A 14,361-nucleotide genomic window follows, 5' to 3' on the forward strand; every position below is an offset into this window, starting at 1 on the left:
GCCGCGGTTCGCCGTCCCGGGCCAATGGGGCGGCGAGAAGCGGCGCGGGCGAGGGATGTGCTGGCCGCGGCTTCCCGCCGCCCCCATTGGCCTGGGACGGCAAACCGCGGCCAGTGGGAGCCGCGATCGGCCGAACCTGCCACGTCAGCAGGTAAATAAACTGGCCCGGCCCGCCAGGGTGCTTACCCTGGCGAGCCACATGCCAAACGTTGCCGACCCCTGGCATACATGTTAGTGATTTGCGTTTTTCCTGGTTTTTAGAATTCTCAGCAAATAAAAGTCCATATTAAAATCCATCATTATAACAAGAGCTTTGTTTTATAACTCTCTCAGTGGGAAAGTACTGTCTTTCACCCTCATTGGGCATTATGATTATCTTAACTAAAGCTTTGTTTAAAAGATTAGTACTAAACCAGTCATGTTACGTAAAACGTATGTGGTATTTAAAAAAGAATAGCCTCCCATTAAAAGTCTTCATTTCCCATTGTTCATAGTGAACCATGTGTATTTGGTAAGTTGTTTTGCTCTTTTGTAATATGGAGAGAGATGTGCCAACAATAATGGCTAATCTTGAGAATATCATTGTGTTGTTGTGGCGATTTGCAGGATTCTTACTTTGAATGTAATTGAAATTCTGTGCTTGTGGTTTCTGCTGAAGCCATATTTCACCCACTGTACAAGAGCATTAAGAGTTACAGAATTCTTTCTATTTCAGGCCTTACTCCACAAAGCTTATGAGATGCAGTCAGAGGTTCCATTTGTATTGAAAAGATCTGCTTTTCTTATCTGTGTTGCCACTTAAGTTTTCAGCTGCTTTTGTTTCTGCTTCATGACACTTCTTTCTTTCAAGAAGTCTCCTAGACATTGTTTTCTGAACATTTGACATGACTACAGTAAATGGATCTTACCTGGCTGATAACCATGATCAAGATAAGAAAGCTTCATTCAGTTTTGTTTCCTTTACGCATATCAAGAAGAGTTTTTTGCTTTGTTTCTGTGTGTGAAAGATTCAGCACCAATGACTTGCAGCTTCAGTTTGTTTGCTGTAGAAATACCTGTTGGAAAAATGTAACCAAGGAAACATAAACACTCAAATACCATGGTGATGGGAATAAGTGAGAACCTAGAGAAATTGTTTTGACAACTTTCTTTACTGATGTAGCATTTTTTAATAATTCATGAGTACACAGTACTACAAAAAGAGTTAGTTACTTTCCACCACTGTCCATTTTATATTTTCTCCTATTTTTGTTTGCGTTTTCTTTAAGGCAAACTCAAATGTTAATGAAAGAAAGCTGATCATCAGTTAATAGTGAGATGCTGTATGCAACACAATATCTAGTTATAAAAAAGTTTATGCTGCTTTTATTTAAATCTTAACCCTTCCTAACTAGTCAAACTGTGATCACTCTTTTTCTCACATCTGTATATGTTCAGCACTCATTCTTGAGGTAAGGGTGTGTATGCCAGTGTGAAGAAAAAACATCACGCTGTTCAAATTGACTCTCTTGAAAGTACAGTTACTTCCTGGTTAGCAGAAAATATCCCCATCCTTTTTTAATCTGTCAAATTAGTTCTGTAACAAAAAGCTTGATCCTGTTCCCTGGACTTCCCTTAATGCAGAGTCCAGTTATCTAAAAAATGTCATTAGCAATTCAGTCTCTTCTTGTGCATCATTAATGAACCACATCACTTACACCTTATGTCTGGTTGATTGTTTGAAACATTTAAAGATACCATCAGTTAAAAAAAAAAATGCATTTGTTTAAACACTTTTCACCTATAATTGCTACAGCTATCACATAAGATTAACAAAAAGATTAGGAGATAAGAATTTTTGTCTGTTTTTTATCCAGTTTATTTAATTTGTGTATTTAATAGCAGTTATTCTATAGACACTTTCATTATCTCACTATAGCCAGTTTCTATGTAAAACATTTTCTACCATAGGAAGATATAGCTGTGAAAACAAAACAAAACAAAAAAAGTCAAGCTGGTTAAATACCTGAAACTATTTTTAACGCTGTTTGAAATTGACTAGGTATCAAGTTAACAGTGTCCTTTTTAAGTTGAAGTGTTATGATTGTTGAGCAACGATTACATAATAAATGAATGATGTTGGACATACTGGAGATTGGTGAATAGTTCAATAGTTGTATGAAATGATTTTTTTTCTTCAAGTACAATATCTAAGTGCAAATGCTTTGACTTTATAATGAGGCAATGTGGCCATTTCTGTTAGTAAACTTTTTATCCATTAAAATAAAATTCAGATTCCCCTCTGCAAAATCATTCATTTTCAATCATTTTTGTCAAACTTAAATTCGCTGGTTGTGTAGCAAAATGGCTGCTTTCGGGCTTTACAAAAATGCCTTCCCCGCAACCCACATATACATTGCAAGGCACAAAGTTCTGCATTTTTTAATCCCTGCCAAAAAATGCTGTCACTGTTACTTTTTCACGCTTGAGATCACTCCTGGTTTTGCTTTAAAAACTAAGTGCAGCACTATGACTTTCAGACTGCTGTAGTTCTGAACAATAAAAAAATTCTAACACTTACACAGTTCAGAGGATTGTGATGCAAATACAATTTCACCATCAAGACTGATGCAGGGAGAATAAATGTAACATGTATAGCAAAGGCATCTTATCTTTTGACATTTTTTTATTCACTAAGTAAAAATCACTTAACATTTACAGTTACTAATCATTAAAAATAAACTGTTAAATTCCTGTTTCATGTTTTGTGCAGATAAACACAAGGATTGCTCTGGTGTAACGTTACATCTGACCCATCAAAGGCAAGTACTTTTAATACATTTCATGGAATTCATCCAAATTTAATCCAGGGGTCCCCTGTTGCCATAGAAGCTGATGTGAGTTTGGTCACTTATTCCAGTGGGAACAGGTCCAAAATTCTTTTGCACAGCCTGAAATGAACACACATGAACACAAGCTTTGAATAACATTATAGCTTTACAATAAAATGCACCATTTATTGCCTGTTAGTCAAATGCTCTCACACTAGGTAAATTTCTTATATTATGCTACACATACATCATAACACCATTGGAAGATGTTAGTTTGGGAGCCTAGTATGGTATTAGAAATTTGGGGTGGGGAAGAAACTAAAGAGGAATATACATGTTAATGTCATTTTAGTGTTTGCCCTATTTCTTCTCAAGCTTGTGAAAAATGCTTTCAAATTTACTTCATCTTTAAAAAAAAAAAAAAAAAAAGTTGGGGGAGAAAGGCTATGACATCTTATTTGACATCACAAAGACTTGGTACATATGACTGGAATATTGGTATAGAAGGGTACAGCTTGCTCAGGAAAGACAGGCAGGGGATAAAGGGAGAAGATGTTGCTTTATATATCAAAAATATATACACTTGGACTGAGATTGAGATGGAAATAGGAAAAAGACATGTTGAAAGTCTCTGGGTAAGGCTAAAAGGGGTAAAAAACAAGGGTGATGTCATGGTAGGGGTCAACTACAGACCATCTAACCAGGAAAAAGAGGTGGATGAGGCTTTTTGTAAACAACAAACAAAATCATGCAAAGCACAGGAGTTGGTAGCGATGGGGACTTCAACTACCCAGACATCTGTTGGGAAAATAACACAGCAGGGCACAGATTATCCAGCAAGTTCTTAGAAAATATTGGAGACATTTTTTTATTTCAAAATGTGGAGAAAGCCACTAAGGGGAGAAGCTGTTCTACATTTGATTTTAACAAATAGGGAGGAACTGGTTGAGAATTTGAAGGTAGAAGACAGCTTGGATGAAAGTGATCATGAAATGATAGAGTTCATGATTCTAAGGAATGGTAGGAGGGAAAACAACACAATAAAGATAATGGATTTCAAAAAGGCAGACGTTAGCAAGCTCAGCGAGAAGATCCCATGGGAAGCAAGTCTAAAGGAAAAAACAGTCCAAAAGAACTGGCAATTTTTCAATGAGACATTGTGAAGGGCACAAGAGCAAACTGTCCCACTGCGTAGGAAAGATAGGAAGTATGGCAAGAGACCATACTGGCTTAACCAGGAGATGGTCAATTATCTGAAACTCAAAAAAGAGTCCTACAAAAAGTTTAAGTCAAATTACAAAGGATTAATATAAACAAACAACGCAAGCATATAGGGAAAAAATTAGAAAGGCCAAGGCACAAAATGAGATTAAACTAGCTAGAGACATAAAGGGTAACAAGAAAACATTCTACAAATACATTAGAAGCAAGAGGAAAACCAAGGACAGATTAGATCTTTTATTCAGTGGGGGTGGGAGAACAATAACTGAAAATATGGAAATGGTAGAAGTGCTAAATGACTTTTTTGTTTCAGTTTTCACCAAAAAGTTTAGTAGCAATTGGATATCTAACTTAATGAATGCCAGTGAAAATGAGGTAGGATCAGAGACTAAAATAGGGAAAGAACAAGCTAAAAATTACTTAAACAAGTTAGATGTCTTCAAGTCGCCAGTGCCTGAGGAAATATGTCCTAGAATACTCAAGGAGCTGACTGAAGAGATATCTGAGCCATTAGCAATTATCTTTGGAAAGTCACGGAAGACGGGAGAGATTCCAGAGGACTGCAAAAGGGCAAATATTGTGCCCATCTATAAAAAGGGAAATAAGGATAACCAGGGGAATTACAGACTAATCCACTTAACTTCAGTACCTGGAAAGATAATGGAGCAAATAATTAAGCAATCAATTTGCAGACACCTAGAAGATAAGAAGGTGATAAGTAACAGTCAGCATGGATTTGTGAAGAACAAATCATATCAAACCAAACTGATAGGTTTCTTTGACAGGGTAACAAACCTTGTGGATGGGGGGAAGTGGTAGATCTTGACTTTAGTAAGGCTTTTGATACTGTCTTGCATGACCTTCTCATAAACAAACTAGGGAAATACTAAGGTGGCTGCATAACTGGTTGGAAAACCATTCCCAGAGAGTAGTTATCAGTGGTTCACAGTCATGCTGGAAGGGCATTATGAGTGGGGTCCCACAGAGATCAGTTCTGGGTCCTGTTCTGTTCAATATCTTCATCAGTGATATAGATAATAACATAGAGAGTACAATTATAAAGTTTGAGGATGATACCAAGGTGGGAGGGGTTGCAAGTGCTTTGGAGGGTAGGATTAAAATTTAAAATGATCTGGACAAACTGGAAAAATGGTCTGCAGTAAATAGGATGAAATTCAATAAGGACAAATGCAAAGTACTCCATTTCGGAAGGAACAATCAGTTGCACAGATACAAAATGGGAAATGACTGCCTAGGAAGCAGTGCTGCGGAAAGGGATCTGGGGGTCATAGTGGATCACAGGCTAAATATGAGTCAACGGTGTAACACTTTTGCGCAAAAAACAAACAAAAAAAAGCAAACATCATTCTAGGATTCATTAGCAGGAGTGTAGTAAACAAGACACGAGAAGTAATTCTTCCACTGTACTCCATGCTGATTAGGTCTCTGCTGAAGTATTGTATCCAGTTCTGGGCGCTACATTTCAGGAAAGATGTGGACAAATTGGAGAAAGTCCAGAGAAGAGCAACAAAAATGATTAAAGGTCTAGAAAACATGACCTATGACTGAAGATTGAAAAAATTGGGTTTCTTTAGTCTGAAGAAGAGAGGTCTGAGAGGGAGGCATAACAGTTTTCAAGTACATAAAGGATTGTTACAAGGAGGAGGGGAAAAATTGTTCTCTTTAATCTTTGAGGATAGGACAAGAAGCAATAGGCTTAAATTGCAGCAAGGGTGGTTTAGGTTGGACGTTAGAAAAAACTTTAACTGTCAGGGTCATTAAGCACTGGAATAAACTGCCTAGGGAGGGTGTCAGGGATAGTCTAGATCAGGGGTGGGCAAACTTTTTGGCCCAAGGGCCACATCTGGATATGGAAATTGTATGGCGGGCCATGAATGCTCACGAAATTGGGGGTTGGGGTGCGGGGTGGGGTGAGGACTCTGGGGTGGGGCCAGAAAAGAGGAGGTCAGGGTGTGGGAGTGGGCTCCGGACGGGGGCAGGGGGTGCGGGCTCTGGGGTGGGGCTGGGGATGAGGGGTGGGGGTGCAGGAGAGTGCTCTGGGCTGGGACCAAGGGGCTCAGAAGGCAGGAGGGGGATCAGGGCTAGGGCAAGAAGTTGGGGCACAGAAGAGGGGGTCAGGGATGCAGGCTCTGGGCGGTGCTTACCTCAAGCAGCTCCCGGAAGCAGCGGCATGTCCCGCCCCCGTCTCCTACGCGGAGGCGTGGCCAGAGGGCTCTGTGCACTGCCCCGTCCACAGGCGCCACCCCTGCAGCTCCCATTGGCTACAGTTCCCTGCCAATGGGAGCTGCGGGGGCAGCGTGCGGAGGGGGGACATGCCGCTGCTTCCAGGAGCTGTGCTGAGCGGGGCAAGCCCCCGACCCCGCTCCCCGGCGGAAGCTCAAGGGCTGGATTAAAACATCTGAAGGGCCGGATGTGGCCCCCGGGCCGTAGTTTGCCCACCCCTGGTCTAGATAATACTTAATCCTGCTTTCAGTACAAGGGACTGAACTAGAAGACCTCTTGAGGTCCCTTCCAGTCCTATGATTTTATGAATCTCCACCTTGAAAACTGATTTTTAATAGTAATACAACATTTTAGGTTTGGTATCTATGGGGACTTTTAATTGTTATGGATCGTATAGCCTGCAGAGGACTATTTTACCAATTAATTGGCTTATGGAGCTTTGAGGTAAATGTCGTTATTTTTCTGCAGGCAACCTTTGATTGCTGGCATGTATCTTATGATGTCTGTGAATACTGTTATACCACCAGGGGAAAAAGGTGAGCGAGAACCCTATAAAGCAATCTGTGTAATTTTTATCTTCTGGTGTTCATCTGTCTAATATGGAAAATAATTTCACAGAGACTCTCTGAATTGTAAAATCATAGGTGAAAGTTTATTGCTAACTAAAATAAATACTAAAAAATACCTACTCTCTTCAATTTATATTGCTGTTCCATCAGAGTAGGTTCAAAAAGCCTAACAGTATACTATAGAAGAATAATCATCAATGTAACATAATCTGAAAGTTGTTTTGGATTTTGTTTTTTAAAATTACACAATCAGTAGGCAACTATTAAAGTGGGGTTTTTTTGTTTTTTTGTTTTTGTTTGTTTGTTTTTTGGCCTAGTTCTTCCACTTAAAGAAACAAACATTTCACTTGCCAATAAAAAGTTCACTTCTTGGGCCAGAAATAGGTGACTATTTTTTCTTTTAAAATGTAATACATGCAGGAACATTTGCTAATGTCTAAGATTGCAATATTTCACTCTTTATCCCTTTTCTGACTTCATCTGCAACCTACTGAAACATCTGAAGTTGCTGGGATCTTTCTCTTAATCTGCTACAGCGGGGTCGGCAACCTTTGGCATGCAGCCCATCAGGGTAATCTGCTGGTGGGCCACAAAACATTTTGTTTACGTTGGACATCCATAGGCACAGCCCCCCTCAGCTCCCAGTTGCCGGGACATGCTGGCTGCCGCTTCCCACAGCTCCCATTGGCCAGGAACAGCGAATTTTTACTTAATAAACAAAATGTCTTGTGGCCTGCCTGCAGATTACCCTGATGGGCCGCATGCCAAAGGTTGCCAACCCCTGTGCTACAGATTTCCTTACTTACTAAGAAGTTTATCAAAAATTGGAATTTCTTTCCTTGCAGGAATTTTTGATATTTCAAAATGCTGTTTTTCTCCCAAATTGGGACGAAAAGTTGAAATATTGAAACTTGTTAATGAAACAAAAACTTCCAAAACATTTTGGTCCAGAAATAGGAAAATGTTTCATTGTGGTATTTTCAATCAAAAAATTTTGATATTCCCAAATCAAAATGTTAAATTGCTGTTTATTAAACACACCTAACGTGTTTCATTTTGAGCCAGTTCAACATTACTTTGCAGTTCCCTGTGGCGGTATGTTGCCTCACAGGAGTTGTAGCTTGGATGCCTGATTGCCCCCATTGTCTCCTAACCACAATTCCTCTGGGGCAATGCACCACCATATGGAATGCAGTCTAATGTTTAACTGTCACTGAATAAACATTTTAGGTCAGTTCAGCAAACTTTAATATTTTTATTTGAGTCTCTCTGAACCGAAGCTAAATATTTTGATGCATTTTCAGACAGAAAATAAAATTTTAAAAAATCTGCAAAATTGAAACTTTCTCACAGAAAATTTTCATTGTGCAGAAATTGAATTTTCTGTCAAAAAAATCATTTAGATGAAAATTTCCCAATTTCCCAGCTCCATTAATAACTTTGGACCTTTTGGTGTTCACCCACTTTAACAGTTCTTTATAAGCTGTTTTACTCTAACCTGCCCAGCAATTTTGACATGGTAAAAAGAAGAGATGGTTGGTTACAGGAGGCCCCTGTAGAAGAGCTGTCTGCCGGGCAACATGTCCCTTGTGCAAGCTGGTGCCTTACTTTCTCCCCAGACTCTGGCTCCCAGTCTTTCCCAAAGGAAACCCTCATCCACAAAGGCATAGGATTGTGTGAGAGACTCCAGCAGACAGGACCCTAGACACAGCCCCGTTAGTGTCCATGCCTGAATCTGACTCTCTGAAACTGCCTTGTGATTATATGTGTTTTTTATACATTAAATACCTTTAAAATGAAACCTCTGTTATCATCTCTCTTTTACTATGCTTAATTTGCCTATCTAAGTTTCCTTGGTGTGGTTATCTTTTTTGTTTCTTATCTACGTTTTTTTCTGTAGTGTTCAACCTGATAATATATAAGCAAATTTATTGTTCTAAATTGTTGAAGAGCTATTTGCTGTAGCTTCTAGGTTTCAGCCCAGAAGTAGATGCATCTCAGTAATGCTTGAAGTGATCCATGTGTATAATTTGTATGTCAGTTTCTTTGTGAAAGTATTTGGGGATCATTTGGGGCTAAAGTTCCTATAGAAATGTAAGAGATTATTGTCCACTGCCTTTTAAACCTGAATCTACATTGCAGATTTTTGTACACTGCTTCCAAATATATATGTTTCCGTGAAGTACTGTAAAAATCATTTTCCGTGGATGAATAAGTAGCATTTTTAAAATGTTTTATTGCTGTTTATGTTTTAACAGTGGTTGATGCAGATATTGCCTGCCATTATCAAAAGTATCCAATGCACCTCTTTGCCTATAGAGTTCATACACACCGATTAGGTAAGAGTTCATTACCGCTGTAATATCAAGTATTTGCCTCTTTTTTATAATTAATATAACTAAAATGCTATCCAACCTTAACTTACAATCTGAGTTAAATATAGATCCAAAAATCTTATTATCGCATTATTTAAACTTGAGCAGAAAATTTACTTAATTGTTTAAAATATTTTTCTTCAATAAATCAATCTATTAATTTAAGTAATACATCTTTAATAGAAAAATAGCAAATACAAAATATGTTGATTTTTCTAAAGTATTATATCTGATATTCATGCAGTGGTAAATGTTTATTGTAGGTAAGGTGGTAAGTGGATACAGAGTGAGAAATGGTCAGTGGACCTTGATTGGTAGACAGAGTCCGCAATTACCACAGGTTTGTTTAGTTTTTTTTCTTGTTTTTAATTATGTTTATTTAAAACTAAGCAGCAAAGTCTAAATCTGTTTTATGTATTTCTGCTTTAGCTTTGCACGATATATTCTTGTGTTTTTAAAATGTATAGTATTGTGTTCAGACTACAACATGTAATTAACGTTTCTCATCAACTGGAGTTGGAGAGCCACAAAATTATTCTGTGACAGTCATATTTGCATCATATTTCATTGGTATGTGATTTTGTGCCATCACTACCGAACACTGCAATATTATGATGCAGACATCACAGTGTAATAGCAAGTTGTGTTTTTATGACACATGATTGCCTTTGGCTATTCTGATACTTGTGCCATTTTTCTTTCCTCATCCCGGGCAGCTGGCAGGAAAAGAAATAGAAACAATAGAAGAAAATTTCTCCTTTATCTCTTTATTTCTCCACTCAGTTACTTAGAAGGTGGGGGGAGGAGGGGATCCTAGTTGCTCTCTTTCCTTTTCTATCTCCCTTCTTCACAAAGGAGAACAGCTCCTGTACTGGCAGTCTGCATTCTCAGCACTGCCTTGCATATATCTAGTAATACAGAGAGCAGTCTTGTGAGCAAGGTTCATAATTCATTATTTTATATCCTTGACATATTTTTACCTTTTAAAAACATAGTGAAGTTGTCCCAGAGAGTAAAACAAACAAAACCAGCAGTTGTTTATTCACGAGCGAGCTAGTATACAGTGTGTTCAGCAGGTTTTTAGCTAACTGATGTCACCAGCATGATTTGTGCTAAGACACATGTAGTGAGAGCCACCGAGAGAGAGGTGTGGCACTTAAAGTAGTTTTAGTTTTGTTGGGGTTTTATGTTCTGTTCATTTCTTTCACTGAGTCTGATTAGTTATCATAGAATTATGTTAATTGTTCTGTGGATCACCTTTAAAGCATTTTAATTTCAGATTCATATTATTTTTGTGTGCATATATTTTAATATAGAGAATGAAATTATTTATATTAGCAAATGATTCACAGATAAAATAAGAATACAGAGGAAGTCACCTATTGAGAGTGTTCACTAATTCTAATACACCATTTTCCTTGGATTCTCTTTCAGGCCTTCTATCCTGTGGAACACCCTGTACACATTAGTTTTGGTGATACTTTAGCAGCTAGGTGTGTTTTCACTGGTGAAGGTAGAACGACGGAGACACACATAGGGTATGTTTTTTATACCTGCTTTTTTCAAAAAAACTCTTTTACCGGTACTGGTTGTGTAGAACATGCATTCATGTTTTTGACCCCCTCAAAGGTATCCTAACAAACTTCTTCATTCTGTTGGAATTGTTTGGCTTGCTCCCCAGACTGTTAGGAATATAAACATGGTCAGGAAAAGGCCATTCTGGCCTACATAATTGCCTGTACTTTGGCTAATAATCCCCCTTCTAACCACATTGCTCAAATTAACCCATTCAGCCAAATACCTGATTTGGAAGTATATCTAAAAGGACTATTTCACAGGAGTGTTTTTTCAGAAACTCCAAGTTACAAGTATTGTCTGTCATTTGATGGCATTGATGGCTCAAGATAATTTAAGACCAACATAGCACATGTTTAACTACACCTTACAGATTTTCTTATATTTTCTTCCAGGAGTAATTATTACCTAAGTTTATTATTTTGGGTTACATTTTGAAATCTTGAATACCAAAAAGGAAAAATAGTATTGTTGGATAAAAGAGTTTTTCTTTCATATACAAGCTGACAGACAACAATAAAACTCAAATTTTCTTCTGAATGATTTATTATTTATTACTTTTCAATGGTGCTATTCAGCAGGAGATAATGCCAGGGCTCTAAATTGTCCATTTTACTAGGTATATATTTTTATTTTTAAAATAGACACATTAGCCTCTCACGTGAGGATCCATTTTTTAAAACGTTAATTCTTGCTTCACCCTGTGAGATATAATAGGAAAAGAGATATGTAGAGGTTGAGTCTTCCACTTCTGGAGTTAGATACTGCAGCTGTTTAAGGGGCTAATCCTGCAATGTGCTGAGCACCCTCAAGTCCCTTGACTTCAGCACAGATTTTGGTGTTCAGCACTTGATAGTCATATTTCTTTAGTTAAAGTACTTGTGTGGGTAACAGCAACTGAAGGAGAAATGAGAGGGAATATGTTTGAAAACTGTTTTTTATAAAGCTCACAAAATTAATATAAATATATCCAAATGTAAGATACAAACTGATACGTTGTTTAAAAAAGAAATGTAAAACTTCCACAATGGATAAACTGTACCCCACTATAGAATAATCTTAAGACTATATTGAACAATAATATAGTTTTTAATGGTAGTAAGAGGATATCTTGTCTAGGGAAGATTTTTTTTGTATGTGCTAATATCCTTTCAACGATTAAGCGTAATATGTATCTCGTGCTAATTTCTGCTAATTCCTTTAGTTTGGGCATTGGAATTACCTCTCTCTCAGTATATATCTGTCCAACCAGATATTATAGCCATACTGTAGAAATTTACAAATCCATTATTACCGCATATGAAAATTTAAACCAGTAAATCGAAACATTATTCAGTTCAAGAGAATGTTTGAATAGTTCTTGCACATAAAAGCTAGAAATAAATATTGGGAACAGATGTGCCCTGACACTAATGCTAAATGTTTAATATAAAAAAAAACTTAAAAATTCATTATGTGGTTTGTACTTGACATCCACTAAACTGGAGCAAAAAACCATGCACATTAAGCAGTTACACAGAAGGCAGAAACATTTTGTGGAAGTGTACAAAGATACAGTGGTAAGAAGAAATTACCACCAAGTATTAAAAATCCTAGATGACAATCACACAATTAAATCCACAATTAACATTGCTGAGTATTACACTGGATATCTGGGAAGTTACTACTAACACAATTAAACAACTATAAAGAATGCATGGATTACATATCTTACTTAAAAACAAATGAAAACGTTGTGAAACTGAAAATAGTCCCCTTGACTATTTTAATAACAAGTCTTTGAGCCACACATATTATTTCCTGGAAAATGGATAAGGAGCAGTATCTTTATTTCTATTGTTCCTCTACTGAGCTTTAAAAATAATTTAACAAGGAATATGTATCGAAAATAATTGTAGTTCATATTCATCAGTAAATACCAGTGGTTGATTTAGCTATATAATGTTTATAGATTCTTTTAAGGCCAAAAGAGATCATTATGATCATCTAATCTGACCTACTGCATAACACAAGCCATAGAACCTCACGCAGCAATTGCTGCATCAAGCCCACAACTTCTGTGTGAGGTACCGCTGAGCAGTCCTTGTTAAAAATCTTGGAAAACAAGGCCCTGATTCTGCAATTTCCCTGTCCCCATGCACAGTGCATTGTCTAGTCAAGGCCTAAAAGGTTCATCTTGTTTTGTTTAATTGTGTTTCTTTGTGCAAAGGATAATAATTCTAAATTTGCATTGATTCCTAAAAGAAACAATTTTATCTTGGTTTAATCAAATTTTGTCCTATCCACACTGGACTGTATTTGTCAGATAACCCGAATGCCGCTTGAGCTAGCTCATTTACTGTTTCTCCTCTGGCTTCAGTTGCTTTTACCATTAACTTATTTTTCCTCTGTCATACAAAAGCCTATGTTAAAAGAATGTTACAGTTGCACAGTCAAATACTCAAATGTTAGGAAGTGCAAATAATATGTGATCAAGTAATTAAAGACTGTATCATAATTGTTATGTACCAGGGTGCCGAAATAAAGTTGCATGGCCAGTTTCCTGACTTTTGAGGCTTGACTTTGTCATCTTAACATTCTTGTTGTAACTGTTTCACTAAGTTGTTAAAAAAGCTAGCTGAAAAAACAGAAATTCCATCACATGGAACCGTATTGGCTCATCAGCAGAGTTAGAACCTTTTTAAAGATTCAGAGATTCCAAGGCCAGAAGGGACCATTGTGATCATCTAGTCTGACCTCCTGTTATAACACAGGCCATAGAACTTGCCCAAAATAATTCCTTCCGCATATTTATTTAGAAAAACATCCTATCTTGATTTTAAAATTGTCAGTGATGGAGAATCCAATGGTTAATTATTCTGTTTTTAAAATGTATGACTTAGTCTCAGTCTGAATTGTCTAGCTTCAAACGTCCACCCAATGGATCACGTTATAACTTTCTCTGTTAGTAAAAGAGCCCATTGTTAAATATTTGATCTCCATGAAGGGGAGCCAAGTGAGGTGGTTGGGTTTCAGAGCCTGAGCTTCGCCCCAAGTCTGAATGTCTACACAGCTATTTTTAGTGCGGTAGCATGAACCCAAGTCTTTAGACCCAGGCTCTGAGGGTCACTGCTGTGGGGCGTGCCATGTAGACGTATCTCTAGAGGCACGTTTTCTAATGTTTTAATAATTCTCATGGCTCTTCTTTGAACCTCTTCAATTTATCAACATCCTTCATGAACTTTGGGCACCAGAACTTGATACAATATTCCAGCAGCGGTAGCACTAGTGCCAAATATTGAGGTAAAATAACCTCTCTACTCCTACTCAAGATTCTCTTGTTTATGCATCCCAGGATCACACTAGCTCCTTTGGCCACAGTTTGACACTGGGAGTTCATGTTCAGCTGATTATCCACCCAACCCCCCAAATCTTTTTCACAGTCACCGCTTCCCAGAATCAAGTCCCCCATCATACAAGCATGGCCAATATTTTTTGGTCCTAGATGTTTACATTTACAGTTAGCCATATTGAAATGCGTATTGTTTGCTTGTGTCCAGTTTACTAAGCAATCAAGATCGCTCTGTA

The 14,361-nt window shown here is 37.6% G+C and overlaps 1 protein-coding gene across 11 annotated transcripts in view; it reads left to right on the forward strand.

Annotated features, from left to right (window-relative positions):
• PAM (peptidylglycine alpha-amidating monooxygenase) overlaps positions 1-14,361 on the forward strand; it is a 153,452-nt gene that overhangs the window by 59,688 nt on the left and 79,403 nt on the right. For all 11 annotated transcript variants that reach the window (XM_065406848.1, XM_065406839.1, XM_065406841.1 and 8 more), the window contains exons 7-11: positions 2,753-2,801; positions 6,744-6,811; positions 9,103-9,183; positions 9,483-9,559; positions 10,654-10,757. In XM_065406848.1, the coding sequence (XP_065262920.1) occupies positions 2,753-2,801; positions 6,744-6,811; positions 9,103-9,183; positions 9,483-9,559; positions 10,654-10,757 (379 nt within the window). The remainder of the gene's footprint in view (positions 1-2,752; positions 2,802-6,743; positions 6,812-9,102; positions 9,184-9,482; positions 9,560-10,653; positions 10,758-14,361) is intronic.

This window comes from Emys orbicularis, chromosome 6, assembly GCF_028017835.1.
Source record: "Emys orbicularis isolate rEmyOrb1 chromosome 6, rEmyOrb1.hap1, whole genome shotgun sequence".
Lineage (NCBI taxonomy): Eukaryota > Metazoa > Chordata > Testudines > Emydidae > Emys > Emys orbicularis.